Source organism: Oryctolagus cuniculus, chromosome 15 (genome assembly GCF_051225735.1).
Source record: "Oryctolagus cuniculus isolate XC-2025 breed Fujian yellow rabbit chromosome 15, ASM5122573v1, whole genome shotgun sequence".
NCBI lineage: Eukaryota > Metazoa > Chordata > Mammalia > Lagomorpha > Leporidae > Oryctolagus > Oryctolagus cuniculus.
In genome coordinates, this window is record NC_142881.1 from 63202367 (window position 1) to 63228534 (window position 26168).

The 26168-nt window shown below is 48.2% G+C and overlaps 1 protein-coding gene across 18 annotated transcripts in view; it reads right to left on the bottom strand.

Annotated features, from left to right (window-relative positions):
• Window positions 1-202: 202 nt before the first annotated feature.
• Window positions 203-26168, bottom strand: part of MICU1 (mitochondrial calcium uptake 1) — a 230157-nt gene continuing 204191 nt past the window's right edge. For 15 of the 18 annotated variants that reach the window (XM_070057806.2, XM_089313420.1, XM_002718431.6 and 12 more), the window contains 3 exons: window positions 20777-20885; window positions 1989-2078; window positions 203-1118 (listed from right to left, as the gene is read on the bottom strand). In XM_070057806.2, the coding sequence (XP_069913907.1) occupies window positions 961-1118; window positions 1989-2078; window positions 20777-20885 (357 nt within the window). In that variant the 3' untranslated portion in view covers window positions 203-960. Of the gene's footprint in view, window positions 1119-1988; window positions 2079-11619; window positions 12058-20776; window positions 20886-26168 lie in introns of those variants that run through there. The other 3 variants (XM_089313416.1, XM_089313418.1, XM_089313417.1) reach the window with 2 other exon arrangements.

Genomic DNA, 26168 nt, shown 5'->3' on the forward strand with positions numbered 1-26168 from the left:
TGCACGCGCACCCCTGTCAGAGTGCCTTCGCGGAGCGCGCGGATAAGGAGCGCGTGCCTCTGGGGCACTGGGAACCAGACCCTGGGACAGCGCCACCAGAGCCCGCGGAATGGGCGCCCCTTCTGTCTGCCTACGATCGGACCTGCTGCCTCCAGCATCTCACACCCGGCCCCAGACGATCCTAGAATAAAGGCGACAGGAGTCGTCGGGGGCATTTATTGCAAACCATTATAATTAATAATTAAAGTGATATTCCACAAGTATTTAAGCCACAGGGCAGACAGGCTCAGCTTCAGAGGGCTGCTCGGTGGCACTGGCGGGGACGTGAGCCCAGTCACGGCGCAGGGAGCTGAGCCGGGGAGGGAAGGAGGGCAGCGCCTCACAGAGCGGCGAGCAGCTACTCTGAATCTGCAGTCTCGCTCTGGTCCCACTGAGCACGTGGCGTTCTCGGACCTGGCTGCAGAGCCGGCCCGGGGTGCGACACGGATCCCTCCTCTGGCTGGCTGGGTCACCTTCATTATCACAGACTGCGCTCTGCCTGCCAGAGGTCTCCCCAGCTTGTACTTAAAGCAAAGCACGACACAACTGCAGCCCGAGGACAAGCAAGGAGCACCCTTGCTGGTATAAACCCGCGGAGAAAGTGAGCTGAGGACCGGCTGGCAGGGGTGCGTGGTCCCTGCACCTTCATTCCAGGTGCCGCCGGCCGGGCCACAGGGCCAAGCTTGTGGGACTGTGTCTGTGAGAATCCACGGAGCTACTCACGGGCAGAGCCAGTGCCTAGCAGAACACAGGGCTGGGCGCAGAGGGGACAGGCGGGTGGCCAGGCCGCTCCTGGGAGGGAGGGCGCACTACTTTTAGAAGCAGCTGTGTGAAGGGCCACACTGGGGCTCTTGCTCAAGGGTTCCAGGGTCCAGGGCACCTGGGGTGCAGGTGGCGGCCCCACCTTGCAGCTCTGTGCTCCTACTTGGGCAGAGCGAAGTCCCAGGCGGTCTCCTGTGCACATTTCCACATGGCCTGCATGAGGCGGGTGAAGCCCATGTCTTTGGGCTTCTCCAGGCCTCTCATCAGCCGCTGCTTCATGATGGAAACAAATTCCTTATTGCTCAGCTCCCCGTTGCCTGGAGGAAGAGGCAAACACAATGGGGTAAGTGGAGGCCCGGAAACAGAGCCTTTGAGAGACCCTCGTCCACAGAACCCGGGCCCCTGAGCCCAGCACACGCCTGCAGCTTGCAAGGAACCAGCTCACTCCTTCCTAGAGGCGTCTGATGGCAACGCAGCGCCAGGGTCGCGTGACCAAAGCTGCATGAGGATATGTGTAAGCCAGGTTCTGGGGCAGGTGTGGGGAATGAGCTAAACAGGTCCTGTGCTTGCTCCCTCCGCATACTCCCAGGTTGCGAGAGGGAAAGACGAAATACTTCCAAGTGCGGTTGGGGCCCGAGACTTGGCTTCTTCAGCTATAAAATCTGGCTAATAACAATACCTGTGTCAGAAAATTAAGTGAGCAGATTAGCTGCAACAGAGTGGTTTACGGGCATAAAGTGAGCACTGAAAAAAATGTGACTTTCTATTGTATCAGCCAACATAGCTGAAAAATAACGCAGAGTGTAAGTAGGATCCCTTCCTTGGGCCCATCAGAGTGGCCACAGACACCACCGGCCAGTGTGCGAGCTGCAGTGCCAAGGAGAGACCAGTACAGCCTTCCAGGGACGTTAAAATACTTGGCTGCTCCTTACCAACAGGCCGCAAGCTGGGTCTAAGACTTTCGATTCCATTTTTTAAGAGCCTAATGGTCATAAATTCATTTTTGGCCTTCAGGAAAGCTGGAATTGCAAGACAAAGCATGGAACACATAGCAGGGTGTGTGTGGGGGGTGCATTTCTCCATACCGCAATGCCGAGAAGAAGGGGGCCATGTACAAGGCTCGTGGTCCCCAGTGCCCATAAGCGCAGAGAGCCGCTTGCCCTCCTCACTCAGAGGGCTCCACTCACCGTCGCAGTCAAAGAGCGCAAACACCACGTCGCACACGTGGTCCGAGAGTTCCACTTTAGCCACCGTCCTGGCCACCTGCTGCATGGTCACTGAGAACAGAAAGACGCGGAATCAGCGGCAGCGCACAGGGACTGGCATGTTGCTTCCCGTCGACGCGGGGGTAGAGCTGCTCAGGCACGAGGACTGTGCGCGACGGACTCTGTCGTTGTTAAGAACACGAAGACTTGCTTTTTATCCCGGACCCCCTTTTTCTTTCGTGCCCGGTTCCGTGCTTGTCTACTGCTGGGCGCTTTGGGAGGCACAGACAGGTATAAATGGGAATGCCTGCTGTTAAGTTCATAGAGAAAGGAAATACACTGAGTTCCTGCCACCCACCAGGAGACCCGGATGGAGTTCCTGGCCCAGCACTGGCTGTTGCAGGCTTTTGGAGAGTGAACCAGAGGCTGGAAGATCTCTGACTCTCCCTGTCTGCTACTCTTTCAAATAATAATAAACTTTAAAGAGAAAAGGATAGCTGATATGACTGTGGTCTCCATGGCATTTCCCTCCCACTGGAAACAACATGAGAGCAAAGGTTCAAGGAAATAAGCAGGCAGCTCAAGGAATGGAAGGGAGAACCAGGAGGCCTGCGGGGAGCGCACAGCAGCGTCCCGCCTCACTGTCTGACCGCTGGCCCTGCACCTGCCTGGGAGCTCCTCGCCCCCATGCCTCTCCTGCCCCCAGTCCTGCACCAGCCACTTAGTCTTTGTCCAGCTGTGCCAGGGAGCTGCAGTCCCTGTCTCAATCAGCTCAGTATGCTACAATCTTTAAAAGATGTTTTTTATCCCACTGAGCACAAGGTCTGTTTTTCTCATGTCATATTCTTTCTCTGACATTCACTGTGAAACACTAGCAGTCATGTGAGACTTGGAGTCTCAGGAAAGCCAAGGCAATTTCTACTGCCTTTGTTCTCATTTAGCCTCGAGCCTGGTTTTGCTAGACCTACCAATTTTGTTATTACTTACAGGTGAGCTTAACTGATGTCAAAGTTGGAGGACAGAAAAGGATTAAGTCAGTTAGCGAGGGGGCGCTCTCTGTAACTTTCAGGTTCGATTCATTCAGAAGTAATGGGAACTTAAACTAGAGTCAGTGCCACCACCTTCGCTGATTTCATTCTGGAAACTTAAGTCCCAGCTACTCTGCTTCCAATCCAGCTTCCTGCTAATGTGCCAAGGAGGCAGCAGACAAGAGCCCGAGTCCTTGAGTTCCTGCCACCCACACGGGAGACCCGGATGGAGTTCCTGGCTCCTAGTTTTGACCTGGTCCAGCACTGACTGTTGGCAACCTGTCTTTGGCACTTTTTTTTTTTTCTGCATCTGCTCTTTCACTTCACCTCTGTCACCTTCACAGATCCATAACAGGGCAGCTACAAATACAGAACAACACAGAGGAACAAAACAATGCGATTCAAAGACCTGTGTTGGCCGGCGCCGCGGCTCACTTGGCTAATCCTCCACTTGCGGTGCTGGCACATCAAGTTCTAGTCCCGGTCGGGGCGCCGGATTCTGTCCCATTTGCTCCTCTTCCAGGCCAGCTCTCTGCTGTGGCCTGGGAAAGCAGAGGAGGATGGTCCAAGTGCTTGGGCCCTGCACCGGCATGGGAAACCAGGAGGAAGCGCCTGGCTCCTGGCTTCGGATCGGCTTAGCGTGCCAGCCGTAGTAGCCATTTGGGGGATGAACCAATGGAAGGAAGACCTTTCTCTCTGTCCCTCTCTCTCTCTCACTGTCTAACTCTGCCTGTCAAAAATAATAATAATAATAATAATAAAAGAAAGACCCGGGCCCCAGTCCTGTCTCCACCAACAACTTGGTGTGTGACCCTGAGCAAGTCACCTGAGCTCTGTAAATGCTCTCATATTCAAATTGGAGATGCAGGAAAGGTAACCGCTGAGGTGCTGAGCAGCTCACAGCAGGGCTCAGTGGTGTCTTCTGGAATCTAAGGGTAAAGATGGAGGGGGCACACAGAAGTAGCTGCACTCCTGTGTGGCACAGATGCGAGGCAAGGTGTTTTGACAGCAAGCTCTGGTCTGCGGGGTCCAGGCTGCTCCGGGGATGGGGGTGGGGAAGGGGGTGGATGGGAGAAGAGGCAGTGTCCTCTTCCTGCAGCGTTGGGTTCCTGTTCCAACTCCCTCTTCCCAGCATGTGAGTCAGGGTGAAGTGGGGATCCACAGTCCTTGCAAGGAAAAGACAGGAGCAGAAGAGACTGGCGGACGTTCCCGGGATGTGTGCTGGGGAATCTACAAGACGGCAGAGTTGCGGCATTCAGAAATACAGCCTCCGAGGGACAGATACTCGATCCGGCCCAGGAAGAACCGGTTCCTGCTAATTAAACTGCCCAGAGCACGAAGAGGCATCAGAGGGCCAAGTCAGGAGCATGGAGACAGCCGGTCATTCTACTTCCCAGTGGGAACAGCGAACTAAGGAGACGACAGACACCTCGCAGCACTGTGCAGTGAAAATGGGAGGCAGAGGAATGATGCTCTGCTGCCTTATACCCTCTGGTGCCACAGCGGTGGGTCCCAAGCAGGCGATGAGGATTTTGTATTGGACAAACACAAACACCATTTATTAACCCTTCCTTTCTGCATCTCACATCAATCTTGTACTTCTTTCAAAAAATTTTTAAAAAGATTTATTTGAAAGTCAGTTACAGAGAGAGGGAGAGAAAGCGAGCTAGATCTTCTGTCTACTGGTTCACTCCCCAAATGGCCATAACGGCTGAGGCTGTGCCAGGCCAAAGCCAGGAGCCAGAAGCTACATCCAGGTATCCTGCGTGGGTGGCAGGGGCCCAAACAATTGGGTCACCTTCTGCTGCTTTCTCAGGCCATTAGCAGAGAGCTGGATCGGAAGAGGAGCAGCTGGGACATGAACCGGCGCCCATATGGGATGCCGGCGTTGCAGGCAGTGGCTTTACCTGCTACAACACGGCGCCGTCACCTCAACCTTGTACTTCTCTGAGCTGTAACTGACAGCTGTCTTCTTCCTAGTTCCACATTCTCGCAGGGCAGAATGCCTACTGCCAACCGCACTGACATCCCGAGTACTCATCCTTCTCCCGAGGAAGATGGCTCCGTCTCCTCTAAATAAACCGTGAACTGTACAACATCCAAGGACGTCAGTGAGCGCTCCTGACTATTTTTAGGGAGACTCATTAAAGTGGTAGTAAGTGACTGTAGAATAGGGAACTCTGGAGGTGCAAGCATGCCTCATTACAGATGCCATCTCTGCACACGGTTAGAGATTACGTTCCGCTGCACACGGAGAGGGTTCTGGCACCCTTTGTATTATCGGAGACAAAACCAGGGCTGCTAGTCATTGTGACTCAAACCACTGGGATAGCACGGGCTATTTAACAGTCTAGCTGGAGTGCCCCCTTGCTGGCCAAGATCCTCAGGTGGGCACCCCAGGGGTCAATCAAAGCCGGAGAAGACAACTATCTAACTAGCTGGTGAGCTGTCACTCTGCGAGCTCTTGGGACAAGTGGGTTGACAGCAGATTATCAGCCAAGAGCTTGACAGCTGGTCCTGAGAGTTGGCTCATTTATTGCTTCCAACATATCTGAATCACAGTCATAATTAAACCGCAGCAAGCAGAACAGTCCTCCCCTCCCCCCCGACCTAGACTCTTCTGTGCAGATCAGTTGTTGGTACTAGCATTTTGGCCTCCCCTATTTGATAATGCTAACTGGTTGATGGCCGGGATTCCAGTTCCTAATCTGCAGTACACCTGCACGGAGCACACAGGCACCTGGAGAAGGGCTAGGTGTCCAATGCCCAGGCAGTCCTTTGGTACCCATCTGGCCCAGCTGCCATGAGATCGGGTTACTTCTATTAGACCGGGATGGGGGAGAATTTGTAGAAACAGGCTCAACTGGCACACTAGAATCTAGGGCCATCTGGCTTTTTGAGAAGTCCATGCAGCAGCTGAGTCATGGCAGGCCCCCAGTTTACTCCCTAGCACGGTTCCTAATCAGACAACGCAACAGTAGGAAGAAACACATTCCAAGTTTGCGTGGCAGGATATAAACTTCGGGACATAAAACTGTGGAGCACGGCAGTTAAACAGCGGTGTTCGGAGTGCTAAGTGTCTGAACGTCCACTAGGAGCCAGAGAATCTTAGCGCTGGGAGAGACCTCAGAGGAAACGTTAAATCCAGGGACGTTCAGTGACTCGCATGGGGTCCCAAAGCCAGACGGGGACAGAGTGGGCTGCAGAAGGCAGCCCAGAGCACTTCCCTGGATTCACCAGGGCCCTTGGGGCCCTGGCATGAGCCACACCGATTCCTCTATGAACCTGTTGCCCTCAAGAGGAAGGATTCTCAGGGCTCAATCACAGAGTAGCTGGCAGCTGTGCGGAGCCAGCGTCACAGACCACACAGCTGCCTGCTCCGTGCACTCGGCCTTTCCTCAGAGCTCACGCTGCCAGCTTCAAGGATGCCCGAAACACATCCAACAGTGAGCCAGGGAGGAGCGTGGGTAACAAAGGTGGCACCGGGGGCTCTTCCCCACGCTGCCGCTCATGCTTCCAGACAGCTTTGGGCGGCACGACCCAGTCGGCAGCTGTCTGCTCCTCACGCTAAGGCGCTGACAGTCTCGCTGAGTGGCCACGTGATTAGACCTGCCTCGCTAGACTGCAGTGGGGAAAATCAAAGTGCTGGTTTGTGACTGCCAAGGTGCACTGAGGGACATTTCTGTTTCAGCTCTGGAAAAGCCTGTGACACAGGTGCCTTGGCTTCTTTTCTTTTTTAAAATTTAAAATTTCTTTTTTAAAATTTTAAAATTGGCGGTGGGGCGGGGGAGATATCTGCACATGAGAGATAGCTCTATCTCCCATCCACTGGTTCATTTCCCAGTGCCTGCAACCGTTCTAATGGCCAGGGCTGGGCCCTGGCCAAAGAGCCAAGAATTCAGTGCAGGCCTCCCATGTAGGCGGCAGGGACCCAGTTACCTGAGTCATCACCGCTGCCTCCCGCGGTCGGCAATAGCAGGTAGCTGGCTTCAGAAGCCAGAGCTGGAAACTGAACCCAAACGCTCCGACCAGGGACATGGGTATCTTAGCGGCTCAGTTGAACACCAGTCTTTTAGCTTCCTAAGTCCATCCGTAGTTGGCTTTAGGAAGAACAAGGTGGAGAATTTTTCCTTGAAGGGCATTTGTCCTTTCTTTTGTACCTCAGGCAAACACAACATACACATCTCAACCTGATGCTGGGATAGGGCGGGGGGAGGGGCATCTGGGCACTTAGAGCAGGCAGTTCAGGGAGCCAAGAGCAGTGCAGTACACCAGTAAAGAAAATGGTTCCTTGTTCTGGCTGGTGCGATAGAGCCCTGGGCAGGCTGTCCCTTCCATGTGCTCAGGCTGCCCGTCACAGGGATACTAGCAGTCTCCTCCTAACCTCTGGTACGTTCCATAGAAAAAAATCTCCAGTCAGGTTTTCTGAACCTCAGAGCACCATCCCAGATGACGGCTTCAGTGGGCTTAGCATGCTGAATCTGGTCCCAACTGATTTGGTAATTAGATTTATTGGTACCCTCCAGTGTTGTTTCCCCATTACATCGCGTCCACAAGGTGCAGGCATTTCTACAGCACCAGTCAGTGGTTTCAGCTGATTCCCCATGGGGCAAGCCTAGTTTAGCAGGGGAGGCTGCATATCCGTACCATGGAGAACGTCTGATAGAAGAGTCCACACACATGGGTTACAACGGAATCATGTATATTTGGTAGGAGGTACATTTTGGATATGAAATTTTAAAAAGTTTAAATTTCTTTTACTTAAGGTTGAGAGCAAGAACTCCCTCATTCCCCAAGGCCTGGGAGTAGGACCTCAGTCCAGGTCTCCCACGGGGATAGTAGGGACGGAAGTAGCTGAGCCACCGCCTGCTGCCTCCAGGGTGTGCATCAGCAGGAAGCAGGAATCATGAGTGAAGCTGGGACTCAAATGCAGGTGTTCTGATATGGAATTATTTTCAAATCATTTTATTTGAAAAGCAGAGAGACTGAGAAAGAGAGAGATCTTCCATGTGCTGGTTCACTTCCCAAAGGCCCGCAACAGGAGCTTGGAACTCAATCTGGGTCTCTCACATGGCTGACAGGGACCCTGAATCCTTGAGCCATTCTGTTCTGCACATCACCAGGAAGCTGGGTTAGGAAGCAGAGCTGGGACTTGAACCAGGCATTCGGATATGGGATGCAGGCATCCCAGGTGGAGGCTGAGTGGCTGTCAAACGACTTCCCCCTTTTTGGGTCTGCTTTCAAAAAACTTTTAAGTTTTCATTTTATTTGGAATGCAGAAGACAGAGATCCAAGTGGTGTCTTACATACTGCACCTGTCCTTGGATCTGAATTCTAAAGGGACAAAGTGACAGCCTGTTCTAGGGAGCAGGTAGGGTAGTGGGCGTATGTGACGGGGTGGAGGAGTCCGTTTGAATAAAGTGATGAAAGCAGGAAAGGGTGCTGCAGCCTGTCTAGAGAGCCTGGGGGTGCCGGGGTGGGGGTGAGTGCCATTAGGAGGGGTGTGCAGCTGCCAGCAAGCCTCCCTGCAAGGGAACTTTTCTAACAAACCAGAGCTTCTCTGCAGACAATCAACCGACTGGGATAACTTGCTTTTCTCCCATCCACCTGTTTCAAAATTCAAGCAGTATAAAAGGCGGAAGTTTCCCTCCAGATCTCGGCTCCTGGGCAAGAGCCTAAGTTGTCATATTATCAGGGTTTCCAGAAATAGGTTTTGGATATGGAGTCAAACATTTATTCTTTACCCCCTCCTTTCCCCTACAAGATGATTCTCTGGGTATGGTGGTTTGCTTTACTCTCTCTCTCTCTCTTTTGAGAGGTAGGGTTACAGACAGTGAGAAGGAGAGACAGAAAGGTCTTCCTTCCGTTGGTTCACTCCCCAAATGGCTGCAACAGCTGGAACTGTGCCATTCTGAAGCCTGGAGCCAGGAGCTTCTTCCTGGTCTCCCGGGGCGGGGGGGCGGGGGGGGGGGGCAAGGGCCCAAGCACTTGGGCCATCCTCCACTGCCCTCCTGGGCCACAGAGAGCTGGATTGGAAGAGGAGCAACTGGGACTAGAACCTGGTGCCCATACGGGCTGCCGGTGCCGCAGGTGGAGGATTAACCAAGTGAGCCAAGGCGTGGGCCCCTGCTTTACTCTCTTAACGTGTCTTAGAAATCACTCCCTGCCAGTACTGGGGCAGCTTCCTTTAACACAATTCCCACAATTTAATAGCTGCAGAGTATTCCACGGACAGGCAGTAGCATTTACTGAACCAGTTCCTCTCTTACTTCAGCCTCGATCACGAGGAGAAATTACCCTTCCCCACTCTATCAAATGACTTCCTTGGTGGTGTCTGGCTGTGGGCTGGCTTCCCCAGAGCCCGAACGTGTGGCAGCGGGAGTGAGGGGGCCGGCACATCTTTCCTGCTGGCCTTTCCCTTTGCGAGGTGTAATGCCGGCTGGCTGTGTCCCTCCCCATTTAGGCGACAGCTTCTCTGACACGGACCCTCCACTCTCAGACTGCGAATCTTCGAAACAGCTCTCCGCCTTGGGGCACTTTGAGAATTTAGTAAATCATGATACACTCAAGGTGATGTGGTTAAGTCAAAGTCAATCTTTAGAACTGCTAGGTGTCTTTGCAAAGAAAATGCCTCATGAAGCAAACATTTATTTCAGAATTTGTAATACATTACCTCATGAATACTTTTACTTAAAAAATTGATGACTTTTTTTTTTTTTTTAAATGAAGGGCATCCTGGCCAGCACTCCTCTTCACTCATCAATGTTCTTGCAAAGTGGAATGAAGAAGTGAAGTACAAAGGCTTGCCTCCCACAAAAGCTTTACAAGAGTTTATGAACTAGGAGCGCTTTTCTTTCCGAATCTCGTCCCCACACATCCTTGTGACATTGCCACCCTCACGCCATGTCTTGGCTGTCTGCATTCATGCTTTGAATTTCTCCTTATTCCTCAGAATCAGCCCTTAAGGCATTCAGGTCTGGCTGAAAAGCCCATTGAGAGTTTCCAAGACACTGCGGCAAAAAATGACCTAAATGAAAGATCTCTGTGAGTGAGATCCCAGCAGAAAGAACGGGGCATCAAAGAAGGAGGTACCTTTCTCTGGAGGGAGGAGAGAACTTCCACTTTGACTACAGCCCTGGCTAAATAAGGTTGGAGTTTGTGAACTCAAGAGGCTTCCATTGGCCAGCGCTGCGACTCACTAGGCTAATCCTCCACCTGCGGCGCCGGCACCCCGGGTTCTAGTCCCAGTTGGGGCGCCGGATTCTGTTCCGGTTGCTCCTCTTCCAGTCCAGCTCTCTGCCGTGGCCTGGGAAGGCAGTGGAGAATGGCCCAAGTGCTTGGGCCCTGCATCCGCATGGGAGACCAAGAGGAAGCACCTGGCTCCTGGCTTCAGATAGGCATAGTTCTAGCCATAGTAGCCATTTGAGGGATGAACCAATGGAAGGAAGACCTTTCTCTCTGTCTGTCTCTGTCTGTCTCTCTCTCTCTCTCAATGTCTAACTCTGCCTGTCTAAAAATAAATCAATAAAAAAAGGCTTCCATAGCCTTGGTGGCTCATGACAAGAACCGCAGGTGATTACTGACGCCATAAACAAGGTGTCAATTATTAAATCAACAACAGGAGTCACTGTGCACTTACTTCCCCATGTAGGACCTCTGTCCTTAATGTGTTGTACTATGCAAATTAATGGTAAAACCAGTATTCAAACAGTACTCTATACTTTGTGTATCTGTGTGGGTGCGATCTGTTGAAATCTTTACTTAGTATATACCAAGCTGATCTTCTGTATATAAAGATAATTAAAAATAAATCTTATTGAAGAATGGGATGGGAGAGGGAGAAGGAGTAGGAAATGGGATGGTTTGCAGGTGGGAGGGTAGTTATGGGGGGAAAACTGCTATAATCCAAAAGTTGTACTTTCAAAATATATATTTATTAAATAAAAGTTTTCTAAAAAAAGAATTTCTCCTTATTTCTGTGGCCACATTAAAGCACTGAATCCTCCCAGCTGTAGTGGGCACCGTGCAGAGAGCCCTGGTGTGCGTCTCTGAATCTGAGTTCCTGGCCCCAGCTTTGTGTCCTACCTGCTGTGATCTGAGCAAGCCCAAAAATGCGGTCTAAACAAGATGGTTTCTCGGCTTCTTTCCAGTCCTAAAGGGGCAAGCATCTTTGCGCATCAGGTTCAGACCTGTCTGGGAGACCTGCATCCCATTCTGGAGCCCCAGTTTCAGTCCCAACTCTTCTACTTTCAATCCAGCGTCCCGCTAATGCACCCGGGAAGGCAGTGGAAGATGGCCCGAGTGTTTGGTTCCTGCCACCCACGTGGGAGACCTGATGGAGTTCCTGGCTCCTAGTTCGGCCTGGCCCAGCTGTGGCTGTTATGGCCATGTGGGGAGTAAAGAAAAGGATGGGGAAACTCTGTCTCTGTCTGTCGCTCTGCCTTTTAAATAAATAAATAAATATTTTTTAAAAAAGACTGCCATGTTGTTATTTATTTAGGTAACATAACAGCTTATATCCGCATGTCCATGTCTTCAGAAGCGCTCAGAGAACAGCCAGAATTCTGAGATGGCCCCCAATGTACCCCCACTCTGGCCCAGACATCCTGTAGAATCCCTCTCCTTGAGGTAGGCAGGACCTGTGTCTACGACAGGCTAACATTCCTGTGATGACATTACTTTATCCGGAACTGATGAGGGCACAGGTGCTCCCAGGGTTCCACCACGTAACGATCCACCTTGGCAGCCTGGGGAGAGTCTCCTGCTGTCGTGGAGGAAGCGGGCTGCGAAGCTCTGAGAGCACGGCATGGCACAGAACTGCGGTGGCCTGAGAGCAACGCCCCGCCCGCGGTCAGCACGGCGAAGACCTCAGTGCTTCACCGGCCAGGGTGTAATTCTGCCAACACCACGAATGACCTTGGGAGAAGACGCTGACCTGCAGGAGAAACGCAGCCATGCCGACACCTTGTTAAGATCCTGAGCAGAGCACTCAGCCCTTCTGCACCCAGACTGTGACTTCAGAACTGTGACGGAATACACAGGTACCATTTTAAGCTTCTAAGTTATTTGCAGCAAGAGAAAGCGAACAGAGCTGGCCAAGAGGAAGGTATTTATGTTTCGGAATAGTGTTTTAGGGTTCCTGGAATCATATTTTATATATAACTGCCCTCATTAAAAAAACTCTCTCCCTCTCTCTTTCCCCAGCCCCCCTCTCTCTGAGAGGCAGACAGCTTCCATTTGCTGGTGTACTCCCAAATGCCTGCAACGGCTGGGCTGGGCTGGGCTGAAGCTGGGAGCCAGGAACTCAACCAAGTCTCCCACATGCGGCAGGAACCCAATTACTTGAGCCATTACTACTGTTTCCCAAGGCGCACATTAGCAGGAAACTGGAATCAGGGGTCAGAGTTGGGGGCACAGGCTTCCCAAGTGGCTCTTAACACCTCACTGCACTCATATTTTAGGTACATTTTACTGAACAGCATTCTTCTGCAACTATGTTACCAAACCCCATAAATTAGATTTTACAGAGGCACTGGGCTAAAGTCTAATTAAGTTTAAAATTTCCTAACAAGAAAATAAATTAAAAACTGCCACCCTTCTTCTGGGAATTCAACAGCCTTGCTTGGGAGGCAATCTATGTAATAACTGTAAGTCAGTTCTTCTTCACATACATTTGGATTTAGCTTTAGGCTATAAAACGTTATTACATTCAGTAAAAAGCTGGTTTAGCCACAGTCATAGAATTTGAAATCTGGAAGAACACTTAGATATTTAATGTCACTCCAGCTGGAGAAGTTATGACCTGCACTAGGTGGCAAAGGAGTGACAGGGGAAGGGGCCATGGTCCCGGCATTCTCCCCTCACCCGAGGCTCATCTTAGACATTCCACCATCCTTTCCAGGATCTGACCGTGGGTAGAATTAATAAGAATCTCGAAGTGACTGAAAAGGCAGTAGACATTATTTCCTCAGAGAAAAACGTAAGCCTCATCAGGCCCTAGGGTCATCTCTTCTTCCTTCCCTTCATCCTTTCCTTTCCTTTCTTTTGAAAAGATTTAGTTATTTATTTGAAAGGCAGAGTTACAGAGGGAGAGTCAGAGACAGAGAGATCTTGCAATCCCTGGTTCACTCCCCAAATGGCTGCAACAGCTGAGGCTAGCAAAGTCCGAAGCCAGGAGCCAGGAGCTTCATCCAGTTCTCCCACATGGGTGGCAGGGACCCAAGGACTTGGGCTGTCTTTGCTACTTTCCTAGGCACATTAGCAGAGAGCTGGATTGGAAGTAGCTTCACTCACTCTCACTATGCTACAAAACTGGCCCTGTTTTTTTTTTTTTTTCTTTAAATAAATTTTTGGGGATGTTACCATATTGGTTACCAATATTACCATATTGGTTGAATAGGATTGGTTGTTTCCAGTCTATCAGACCCTTAGCAAGAGAAGCAGGCTGAAAAGTCAGCACCAGGGGATGAACACCAGGACAGGAAGCTGGGTGTAGTTCTATCAGTCTATATCAACTCAGTATTATCTCTTAATTTCCATGATAATCCTGAAACAAGCAGGCTATTACCACTATTCTACAGATTAGGAAACAGAGGCTTTGAGAATTTAGGCATCTGTTCAAGGTCACAAAAGTAGTGACTAGCAGGAACTCAAACTTAGATTTGAGTTTAAAACCAAAATGTATGCTTCGCGCAATTTTTTGTGCAATAGTTAAGTCTCAATAAAAGCTCAGTGTTGGGCTGTTTCAGCAAAGATTTTCCAACACCAACAGAACTGTGATTGCACTGACAAACAACACGATGCAGACTTTGGGATTAGAGCGCCCTGCCCCCTGCCTAGATGGCTCTCCATGAGCAAGGCGCTTCATCTTAACATTTCCGCACCCACAAGATGGGATAGTCCCTCCCCCTTTCAGGTGTCAGTGATTAGGAGAGAGAGCACACAGGAAGCACTCGGCACCGTGCCTGGCATGCGGAGGCTGCTGTTGGTGTTCCAGATGTGTGAGGGCCACAGACCCCACAAAGGCCACTGCTGCAGGAACTGGAGGGCTCGGGAGAGGGTGGCAGCTTGTTTGCCAAGGCAGTTGTTCAGAATGTAAGAATTTGCAGTATATTAGAAACTGCTTACTCCAAGAATTTCTTTTTTAAAGATTTATTTACTTATCAGCACCATGCTCTAACCAACTGAGCTAACTGGCCGCCTGTAAGATTTATTTATTTATTTGCAAGGCAGATAGAAAAGGAGAGGGAGAGAGAGAGGGATCTGACAATTGCTGGCTTACTCCTTAATGTTCACAACAACTGGGGCTAGGGCTGGGCCAGGCTGAAGGAACCAGGAACTCCATCTGGTCTCCCACATGGGTGACAGGGGCCCAAGTACTTGGGTCATCATCTGCTGCCTCCCATACTGGAATTCTGGGTTCAAGTCCTGGCTCCACTCCTGATTCCAGCCTTCCCACTAATGTTCACCTTGGGAGGCAGCAGTGGTGGCTCAAGTAGGTAAGTCCCTGCCATCCATGTGGGAGACCTGGATGGAGTTCCTAGCTCTTAGCTTTGCCCTGACCCAGCCCCAGGTGTTGCAGGCATTTGAGGAGTGAACCAGCAGATGGAGACTCTCTGTCGTTCCAATAAAATTATTAAATAAAAAGTTTTTAAAAGAAGAATTTCTGACTCCTTCAACAACCCAGTAGGGACCTAACTGCCACAAAGTGAGGCTCTATTACTCTAAATTCTTAGATTTGAAGAATTCAAAAGCCAGAGAGGTTCTTTGAGGTCAGCTGTGCTGTCCGTGCCACTGCAGAGATAAAAGAAACCCTGACTGTTTGAGGACATGAGTGGTCCTTCAGAAAAAATTCCTGGGGCTGCAGAGAGCATCGGTAGGATTTCACCATGGACTCTGTAGCCTGGCTGACCAGAAGGTGACCTGTCACACAGAATGACTGAAGAATGAAGGACAACTGTGTCACAAATTCCAATTTTCAATCCAAGCAGATTTGTGCTGGGATATGGATAGCAGAGTCCACGGGCTGTACTTGTGAGATTCTTTTCCTGCATTGTAGTTCCAAGTGCAAGGGGGACACAGCTGGTTCCCCAAGTTTACCGAATCTATTATATCCTGAGGCATTTTCCTGGGGCCTTTACTGGACCTGAAACCTTTTATTTTCCTGGCAGGAACAGGAATAGCCTGAGTTATAAAGCCCATAATTTATTCCAGAGCTGCAGCCCAATCTCTAACTTCTTCATCACAGGCAACCACCGAGGAAGGAGTCGTGTTCCATTTCCCATTACCTTCCTTAGTAGACTGCTTAAATCACGCAGACAGCCTGTGAGAGGTCATATATCGAATTTTATGCCCGGTAAGTGTTCGAATGGGCAGCAGAACCAGTTCATCTTAAGTGCTAAACAAAAGCAAAAGAGATGACCTACGGTGGAAACACAACCCTTCGTGGAGAACGTTCTTTGTTCAGAGGGTCCCGGTTTACCAAGGACAATTCGTTCTGACCTGGGAGGTGTCAGTCTCGCCCGGGGCCATCCAGAACCAAATAAACAGCCTCAGTGGCATTCGGCATTTTGATTTTGGAGGAACTGGACCTCGCTCTAAAATGGTATATCCGCAGTGGCCGCCTGCCTGGATCTCTCACGCTCTTCAGAAGAACATTAACTCCAGGTTGTTAAAACGTATTTTAGAACAAATCAAGTTTGGGAATGGCATCCCTCTTTCAGAGATTAATCATGCTCATTAGCCTATTAAAAAGCTGGCAGGAGCAGTGTTGCGTGAAGAAATTCCACATAACTCTGGCATTTTCCAAACTTGTATCTGAGCCCTGGAACTTTTTTTTTTTAAACCCACAGAACCATATTGCAGCCTACAGTGTTCTTCACAATGCTGTTGGGAAATTTTGTGCTAAATTATGTCTAAAGACTGGTTTATAACGCTCTAAAACAGCCAAGGAAGAGACAGCGCCAGCGCCTCTCAAAGACACCAACTTCTGAAGGTCCTAACCTTCTGGGAAAAATGAAGACAGCTGAGACCGAGAGCAGAAGCCAGACCAAAATTATTCTTGCTGTGATCCCCGCCGGTCTTTCCTCCCCACTGCTGTGGGCCAGGGGCTCTGCTTTGAAGCTCCCAGGCCCTCTGACCGGGCACTGCTTGACAAGCCTGTGCAAGCTGCTGCCACTTATTTAACGTTCATCACCTGACTGGCACAAGCCGAGTGCTTCGTGTGGGTGTATCCTCACAACACCCCTATCATGTGCATATTTTTATTCTTATTTTAAAAACATAGAAACTAAATTGAGAGATTGCCCAAAGCTACCCAGCTAGTAAATGATGGAGCCAAGATCCAAATTCAGGCAGCATGACTTGAAAGTCTGTGTGCTTTTCTTTCTTTCTTTTTGAAAGTTTTTATTTATTTGAAAGGCAGAGAACAGAGAACAGGGGAGAGAGAGAGAGAGAGAGAGAGAGAGAGATCTTCCATCTACTGGCTTACTCCCCAGATGCCTGCAACAGCCTGGGCTGCCTTTCAAATAAATCAATAATTTTTTTTTTTTTTTTAAAGCTATGTCTACATGTCAGCCCCTGGAATCCATGAAGGTTTTAAAACAGGGTCTCTGCAGATACAGTTAAGAATCTAGAGATGAAACCATCCTGCATTACCCAGTTGGGACCTAAAAATCCAGTGACAAGTGTCCTAATAAGGACATGGAGAACAAAGACGTACGGGGAGAAGAAAGGAAAGGCCACATGATTTCACAGCTAGGGACTGCACTTTTGGAACCATGAACCAAGGGCCACCTGGGGCCACCTAAAGCTGGAAGAGGCAAGGAAAGATTCTTCTCTGAGCCTGCAGAGGGGCTGTGGCCCTGCCAACATCTTAACGTTGGACCCTGGCCTTGAGACCTGTGAGAAGATACATTCCTGTTGTCCTAAATCAGCAGGTTGCTGGTGGCTCGTTATGGCGGCCTAGGAAGTGAGTATATGTGGCTTCTCCTGCAACTCAGCAGGACATCTAGTCCAATGTCCCCTAGATAGCCATGGTTATACATCCAGGGAATCTGCTGTTACCCAGATAAAACAAACTAAGATGTCAAGGCAAACCATACAGCTCCAAGCCAAATGTAGTTTATGGCTGTGTAATTTGTACCACTGCCTCTGTTAGCAAGGATAATGGGCATGGACTACATGGGGACCACATGGAGACACAACATTCCAGCAAATGCCTGAAATCATCTGAAAGAAACATCTTCCCTTTATTCTTTTTTGTTATTCACTAAGTTGTATTTCCCTTTGCCACCACCACCCTGAATCATTCTATTTTGTATACTCTATAATTTCAACACAGATAGTGACTCATCCCATGTAACTGTTCTTTAAAGCAATTCTACTGTCTTAAAGTTGTTCTTTCAAGTATGCAAATAAAGGGGAAATTATTTTTATTTTTATAATAAATTTCGACTTCAAATCTTGCATCTTTGAATTTGCAGATGCTGTCAAATGGTGTTTTGTGTCCAGTTATCCTGGACAAAGGACCTAGTGATACTACATATACACAAAAATAACTTCAGATATCCTGGACTTCAAAAGATTCTACAAAGATTACAGGAGGTATTATTTTAAGCAAACAAATACTATTTTAAAAAGTTATGCACGTGGGGGTGTGGGCATTGGTGCAGAGGCTGAAATGCTGCTTGGAATGCCCATGTTTCATATCTACTCTAGCCAGGGATTCAAGTCCTAGATCCACTCCCATTCCAGCTGCCTGCCCATGCTGACCCTGGCAGGTATCAGCTGATGGCTCAAAGCTGAGTCCCTGTCACTCAGCTAGGAGACTTGGTTTGAGGACTTCGGGCTTTAGCCTGGCCTAGCCCCAGCTGTTGTAGGCATTTGGGGTGTGAACCCAGAGATCGGAGATGTCTGTCTTTCCCTCTTTCTCTCTCTCTCTGCCATTCAAATAAATAAAAATAAAGAACTTAACATAATTAAAAACTTTAAGAGTTACATGGGATGGGGGCCATCGTGTGGTTCATGGCTAAGGCATTTGCAAACCACACCAGAGTGTCTGGGTTTGATACCTGACTCCGCTCCGATTTGAGCTTTCTGCTGATGAGAACCCTGGGAATCAGCAGTCATGGCTAATGTTGTCAGGCCCCTGCCACCCATGTGGGAGCTTGGATTGAGTTCCTGGCTCCCAGCTTCATCCTAGCCCAGTCCTGGCTACTTTACTTATTTATTTTTTTAAGATTTATTTTATTTATTTGAAAGACAGAGTTACAGAGAGAGATAGAGACAGAGAGAGGTCTTCCATCTGCTGGTTCACTCCTCAGATGGCCGCAACAGCTGGAGCTGTGCCGATCCAAAACCAGAAGCCAGGAGCTTCTTCTGGGTCTTCCCACGTGGGTGCAAGGGCCTAAGTCCTTGGGCCATCTTTTACTGTTTTCCCAGGCCATAGGAGAGAGCTGGATTGGAAGAGGAGCATCCGGGACTAGCATCGGCGCCCGTATGGGATGCCGGCGCTTCAGGCCAGGGCTTTAACTTGCTGCGCCACAGTGCCACCCCCCCCCCCCCTTTTAAAATATTTAGTTGGGGCCAGTGCTATGGCTCAGCAGATTAAAGCCATGGCCTGCAGTGCCGGCATCTCATATAGGCACCGGTTTGAGTTCTGGCTGCTCCACTTCTGATCCAGCTCCCTGCTAATGGCCTGGGAAAGCAGTGGAGAATGGCCTAAGTGCATGGGCCCGTGCATCCATGTGGGAGACCAGGATGAAGCTCCTGGCTCCTGGCGTCGGTCTGGCTCAGTCCTGGCCATTGTGGCCATTTGGGGAGTGAACCAGTTATGCAAGATCTCTCTCTGTCTTCCAAATAAATAAATAAATCTTTACAAAACATTTATTTACTATTTACTTATTTAAAAGGCAGAGCAACAGCAGGGGTTGTGGGAAGGGAGAAAAGACAGAAAAATCTTCCATTCATTGATTCATTCCCCAAATGGCTGCAACAGCGAGGTATGGGCCAGGTCAAAGTTAAGAGCCAGGAACTCCATCTGGTCTCCCACGTGTGGGGCAGGGACCTAAGCACATGAGCCATTTTCTGCTGCCATCCCAGGTGCATTAGCAGGAAACTGGATGGAAGTAGAGCAGCCAGGACTTGAACTGGCACTCTGAGACACTGTTGCTGCTAACCTACTGTACCACAATACCATCCCCAAACTTATTTTATTTTATTTTATTTTTACTTATTCAAAAAGCAGACAGAGATCTTTATCTGATGGTTTACTTCCCAAATGTCTGCAATAGCTGGGGCTGGGCCAGGCTGAAACCAGGAGCCAGGAGCCAGTAACTCAATCAGGATCTTTCATTCTCTGTCTCTCCCTCCTTCTCTGTAACTCTGCCTTTCAAATAAATAAATAAATAAATATATCTTTTAGAAAAGCTTTGGATTTTAGAGCATGTTTTTTAAAAAATTGAGCATTATCTTTTAATTATATTTTATCTAAATTTAAAAGAAAGTTTGTTACTTTATTTATTTGAAAAGCAGAGCAACAGGGGTCAGGATTAAGGGAGAGATACATATATCTTTGATCTGCTGGTTCACTCCCCAAATGCCTGCAACAACCAGGCATCTAGAATTCCATCTGGGTCCTCCATGTGGTTGGCAGGGACTCAGATACTTGAACCATTACCTGCTGTCTCCCAAGGTGTGCACCAGAAGGAAGCTACATAAAAGAAAGGTGGGATTTGATCCCGGGCACTCTGATATGAGATATGGGCATCCCAAGTGGTGGCTTCATTCACTGTGCCTGCTCCTCGGATCATTTTGGGTTTCAGTTTTTAGGATGAGAGATGTACAACCTGTAATTATTTCAACTGTTCTGAGTGCTTCAATTTTTTCATAATAGAATATTGGGGAAAAAATTTAGAGACGAATGTTTGGTGCACCTGTTAGGACACTGCTTAGGATGCCCACATTCTGCACTGATGCCTGGGTTCCAATCCCAGCTCCATTCCTGATCCCAGCTTCCTGCTAAAATGCACACTGTGAGGCAGCAGGTAATGGTTCAAATACTTGGGTCCCTGCCACTCATGTGGGAGACCTAGACTGAGTTTCTGACTCCTGGCTTTGGCCTGGCCCAGTCCTGGCTGATGCAGGCATTTGAGAAGTGAGTCAGCAGGTGGAAGCTCTCTCTTTTTACCTGTTTCTGTCTTTCAAATAAATGATAATAAATATACAGAAAAATTTAAAAACTGTGTTTTCATTCCCTCTGCTCTCTCACATTTCCTGTACAAACTGTAAATGAATTTATATGAAGTTAGCCAACAGGGGGTGCTACACGACTTTATCTTTAAAAAAGACATCTTTAATATAATAAACAAAACAAGCCATTCCTTCTCAGCAAAGACATAAACTGCAGAGTGACTTCGGCTTCACGTTATATATACTGTGGCTCTGGCTCAGATGAGCAGCTTTGCATTTTCCTGCACTATGCATCACTTAGATGCCTATTTCAAGGCCAGTCATTTGAAGACAGGCGTCTTCCTTGACTGTACATTTCAGCAGCAGGAAATATATCTGCTGAGCTTGGCATCTCAGGGTGAAATGCCAGACTCACGCAATGCCAACAAAACATAATAAACATAAAACAATGCCAAGGAAAATTTAGATCTCACTACTGAGGAGGACAGTCATCTAACAGATTTCGGAGTCAACCTTTATACCCTCCAGGAAAAAACCCTCAGGTTTCATTACCTTTATCAAGAGACGCTCCAGCCATATGGTAAAAGCTCAAAGCAGTGTCTACATCATTAATATTCTTCAGGAAAGTAAAGAAGTTCTCCACCTCCTGAAAGGTAAGGCCCTGAAAGAGGCGAGGCAACAAGGTTAAGGCAGGGAAAAATGCACAAACTCAGGCAGCTCCTCTTGTCTATAAATCAGAACAGACACGGAACAAATTAGTCAGAGAATGCCAAATTTGTACACAACAGGGGAACAAGGCTCCAGAATTTCACTCTGAGAACACTGAACTGTCAAACTCCTTCCCCCCGACACGCACAGGGATAGCTGGATACCTCTAATGAAAAGATTTCTAACCGCTCTCCAACTGGACACAATCTCTCCTAGGCCACTTGCTCTACGGGCCAGAGCCACTTGATCAGTCACACATTTGAAGTAAGATCAGTCAGAACTTCCATTTGGACAGTCTGCTCACAGGCTAGCTAAGCCTTTTGAGGCTCAAGTCAATTAAAGAATCACAAAAGTCAGTGAGAGAGAGGGAGGGCTTCAGTATTTAGCAAAACCTAAGCACTGGGGAAGCTGTTCATGATCTCAATTGGAAAGCTACTAAGGAAGTAATCTGCCACTTTAATCTGATGAAATTCTGTGAATGGTCAAATTCTTTTCAAAAGCTGTGCTGATCTCGAATTCCTTCTTTGATGAGTCAAGAGAAAGGAGTTGTATAAATAGGGGCTCCCTCACAGGGAGGAAGACTCGCTCTATTTGCCTTTCGCCACTTTTCCCATGTCACGCTGTGTTGGAAACGGATACAGCTTTTAAGGGGTGGAGATGCTGGAGACTGTCCTAGCCCTGTAATGAAGCACCCGGCCCTTCATGGACTGCAGATGGGGACTGGCTTCTGTGTGGCGCTGCTCCCCTCCTGATGTTCCTTTCTCCAAACTGCAGAGCCCAGAACCCACATCAGGAACTCAGTAATAAGGAATCCTTAATACAGAAAATCTATAGTTCTTTCCAGATACTGTCCAGACTGGGCCAACTGTATCTTTTTCTTTTTTTAAGATTTCATTTATTTATTTGAGAGGTATAGTTACAGACAGAGAGAGGGAAAGAGAGACAAAGGTCTTCCATCTGCTGGTTCACTCCCCAAAAGTCTGCAATGGCCGGAGGTGGGCCGATCTGAAGCCAGGAGCTTCTTCTGGGTCTCCCACACGAGTGCAGGGCCCCAACACTTGGGCCATATTCTATTGTTTTCCCAGGCCGTAGCAGAGAGCTGGATTTGAAGAGGAGCAGCCAGAACATGAAGCAGTGCCCATACGGATACTGGCGCCGCAGGTAGAGGCTTAGCCTACTATGCCACAGCTCCAGCCCCAGTAAGGAACATTTCTGGTATGAGTACAGATGCTATTCCTTGGAAGTACTAGAATCAACCTGACATAGGAGAATGCCACTGGGTTAGAAATCTAGATTCCACCATATTACTGCCTGAGGGTGGATGCAGTGACACCAGCTCCTCCCCTCTTCACCAAAAGAAGAAATCCAAGTATCCATGGATGGATGAGTAGATAAGCCAAATGCAAAATATACTTACAATGGGATATTTTTTCCCTACAATTTTATCTATTTATTTGAAAGGTAGAGCTACAGAGAGAAAGGAAAAGAGACAGAGACAGAGAGATCTGCTGGTTCACTTCTCAAATGATCACAATGGCCAGGGCTGGGCGAGGCTGAAGCCAGGAGCCTGGAACTACATTTGGGTCTCCCATATAGGTGGCAGGGGCCCAATCACTCAGGCCATCTTCTGTTGCTTTCCCAGGCACATGAGCAGGGAGCTGAACTAGAAGCTGAGTAGGGGCCGGTGCTGCGGTGTAGTGGGTAAAGCTGCTGCCTGCAGTGCTGGCATCCCATATGGGTGCTGGTTTAAGTCCTAGCTGCTCCACTTCTGATGTAGCTCTCTGCTATGGCCTGGAAAAACAGTAGAAGTAGAAGATGGCCCAAGTCTTTAGGCCCCTGCACCCGCGTAGGGAGCCTGGAGAAAGCTCCTGGCTCTTGGTTTTGGACTGGCACACATCTAGCCATTGCAGCCATTTGGGGAGTGAACCAGTAGATGGAAGACCAACTGATCTCCCTCCTTCCCTCCCTCCCTCCCTCTGTCTGCCTCTTTGTAACTCTGCCTTTCAAATAAATAAATCTTAAAAAATAAAAAAGAAGCAGAGAAGCCAGGACTCCAACTAGCATTCATAGAGGATGCAGGGGTAGCAGTCTGGGGCTTAACCTACTACAACACAATGCCAGACCCTCGATGGGAGCTTATTTAAATTTTTGAAGGAAGGAAATTTATGACACAAGCCACAGCATGGATGGACTTCAAAGACACTACGCTAAGTGAAATTAAGTCACCCACAAAATAACAATATTATACAAGGGGTCTTCAAAAACTTAGTAGAAAATACATATTACCAAAAAATCATGTGTGGATTTAAAAAATATTTCGCCTGAAAATAAACTCACTAATTTGTTATACAATGGCTGACCTGAACCTAGTTTGAGGCACTTAGAGGAATAAGACATCAGTCTGAATAGAGATTCTGTAAGAGCAACATGCATTTTACGAAAATTGAAGCAGGAGCAAATATCAAATTGGTGGTGAAGCCTCAGTGGAAGAATAGTAAAATCACTGATGTTTTACAAAAAACAAAAAGCCCCAAATAAATTAGTAGTTTAGATGGACTTACTTCTAAGAGAACATTTAAAAACTTGCTGGGGCTGGTACTGTGACATAGCAAGTAAAGCTACCGCCTGCGGTGCCTGCACCCCATATGGGTGTTGGTTGGAGTCCCGGCTACTCCACTTCCAATCCAGCATCTACTGTGGCCTGGGAAAGCAGCAGAAGATGGCCCAAGTCCTTGGGCCCCTGCACTTGAATGGGAGACTCGGAAGACATTCATGGCTCCTGGCTTCGGATAGGCACAGCTCTCTCCATCGTGTCTATCTGGGGAGTGAATCAACGGAAGGAAGACCTCTCTCTCTCTGCTTCTGCCCTTCAAATAAAATAAATCTTAAAAAAAAAAACTTGCTGGGCTGGCGCTGCGGCTCACTAGGCTAATCCTCCGCCTGCGGCGTCGGCACACTGGGTTCCAGTCCCGGTCGGGGTGCCGGATTCTGTCCCGGTTGCCCCTCTTCCAGGCCAGTTCTCTGCTGTGGCCAGGGAGTGCAGTGGAGGATGGCCCAAGTGCTGGGGCCCTGCACCCCATGGGAGACCAGGAGAAGCACCTGGCTCCTACCTTCGGATCAGCGCAGTGCGCCGGCCGTGGCAGCCATTGGAGGTTGAACCAACGGCAAAGGAAAACCTTTCTCTCTGTCTTTCTCTCACTTTCCACTCCGCCTGTCAAAACAAAACAAAACAAAACAAAACAAAACTTGCCATGGGATCCCAAATCCCATTAATATGGGTAGTAAAAATGCCATCTTAAGTGCTACAGTGATCATATTAAGTGTCAAAGTAATCATATAAATAAGATCAAGTGTCTGGTAATAATAATAGAATTAAAAAGGAGAGAATGTTCCAACATGGGAAGCAGACCACACAGCAGACTCACAGAATGACAATTGCTTTCAGTAGCACTCTGACCTCATAATCAGCCCTTAAGGCATTCTGGTCTGGCTGAAAAGCCCATAAGAGCACTTTAGGCATGGAAAGCCAAGACACTGTGGCAAAAAAAGGTCCTACATGAAGGATCTCTGTGAGTGAAACCCCAGTGGAAAGAAGTGGCCATCAAAGAAGGAGGTACTTTTCTCTGAAGGGAGGAGAAAACTTCCACTTTGCTTTTGGCCTTATCTAAATACTGACAGAGTCTGTGGACTCAAAAGGCTTCCATAGCCAAGGAAGCTCATGTCAAGAGCCTTGAGTGATCATACATAAGAGTGTTAATTGTTAAATTAACAACAGGAGTCACTGTGCACTTACTTCCCATGCAGGACCTCTGTCCTCAATGAGTTGTATTATGAGAGTTAACTGCGAAATTTGTTCTCAGTTTTTTTGGGGTGTGTGTACAAATTGTTTAAATCTTTACTTAGTATAGAGTTGGTCTTCTGTGTATAAAGTTAACTGAAAATGAATCTTAATGGAGAATGGGACTGGGACTGGGACTGGGAATGGGAGAGGGAGGAGAAGGTGGGGTGGGAGTGTGAGTGAGAGTACAGGTATGGTGGGAAGAATCACTATATTCCTAAAGTTGTACTTATGAAATTTGTACTCCTTAAATAAGTTTTTTTGGGAAAAATTAAATAAAAAATAAAATAAAGAAATTAGTAGTTTAGAAATGGACACATTGTTTTAAGAAGGGACTGGACAATGTTGAAGATGAAGGCGGCAGAAGATGACAATCCATATGGTTTGTGAGGAAGACAATTTAAACTTGCTCATGCCCTAACTGAGACAGACTCAGAACGGAAACAACAGCACCAGTGGAGACGTCTGAATTACCCCAGCTTTCACAAGTCTGACTGAAAATGAAGGCGGAGCAAACTTTCTGCTTGATGGATGCCAAAGCCGTTGTGCTCAGAGCAGCTGCAGACAAGCACAGAGCTTTCAATGAAAACTTTAAACAAGTAGGATCAAGATTCTGAAGCATTTCTTCAAAGAATTTTTTTTAAAATTTATTTTACTTATTTGAAAGGCAGAGTTACTCGGGGGAGGGGGAGGGAAGGAGAGAAAGAGAGAGAGAGGGAGAGAGTGAGAGTGAGAGGGAGAGGAAAAGAGACAGAAAGAGAAAATAAATTGATCTTCCATCTCCTGGTTCACTCTCTAAATAACCACCAATGGCCTGGTGGGACAGGCCAAAGCCAGAGCCAAGAGCTTCTTTTAGGTCTCCCATGTTAGTTCAGGGGCCCAAACACTTGGGCCATCTTCTGCTGCTTTCTTAGATGTATTAGCAGAGAGCTGGATAGGAAGTGGAGCAGCAAGGACTCGAACTAGTGCCCATATGGATGGCAGTCACGGGCTGCGGCCTTACGTGCTATGCCGCAGTGCTGGTTCCGGAATTCTAACAGGAGACGAAACACGGCTTTATCAGTATGATTCTCAAGGCAAAGCACAGAGCAACCATGGCTGTGTGCTATGTGATGTGTGATGTAACACACACATATCCCAGATGCTAAAGCCTTTTACTTTTCCTATTTAAGGTATGAGTTCCCACTGGGTGTGGGTAGATGAAGGATGGAGTTATTGAAAGGGATTTTGAAGTTGAAAGGTGAACATAAAATTCTTAACACAGAAGGGCATGATAGAGTAGATGTTTCCACTCTGATCAATAACTTCTAATGTTCATTAACTTTTTTTTTTAAAGACTTATTTATTTATTTGAGAGGCAGAGTTACAGAAAGAGAGGGAGAGACAGAGAAAAGTTTT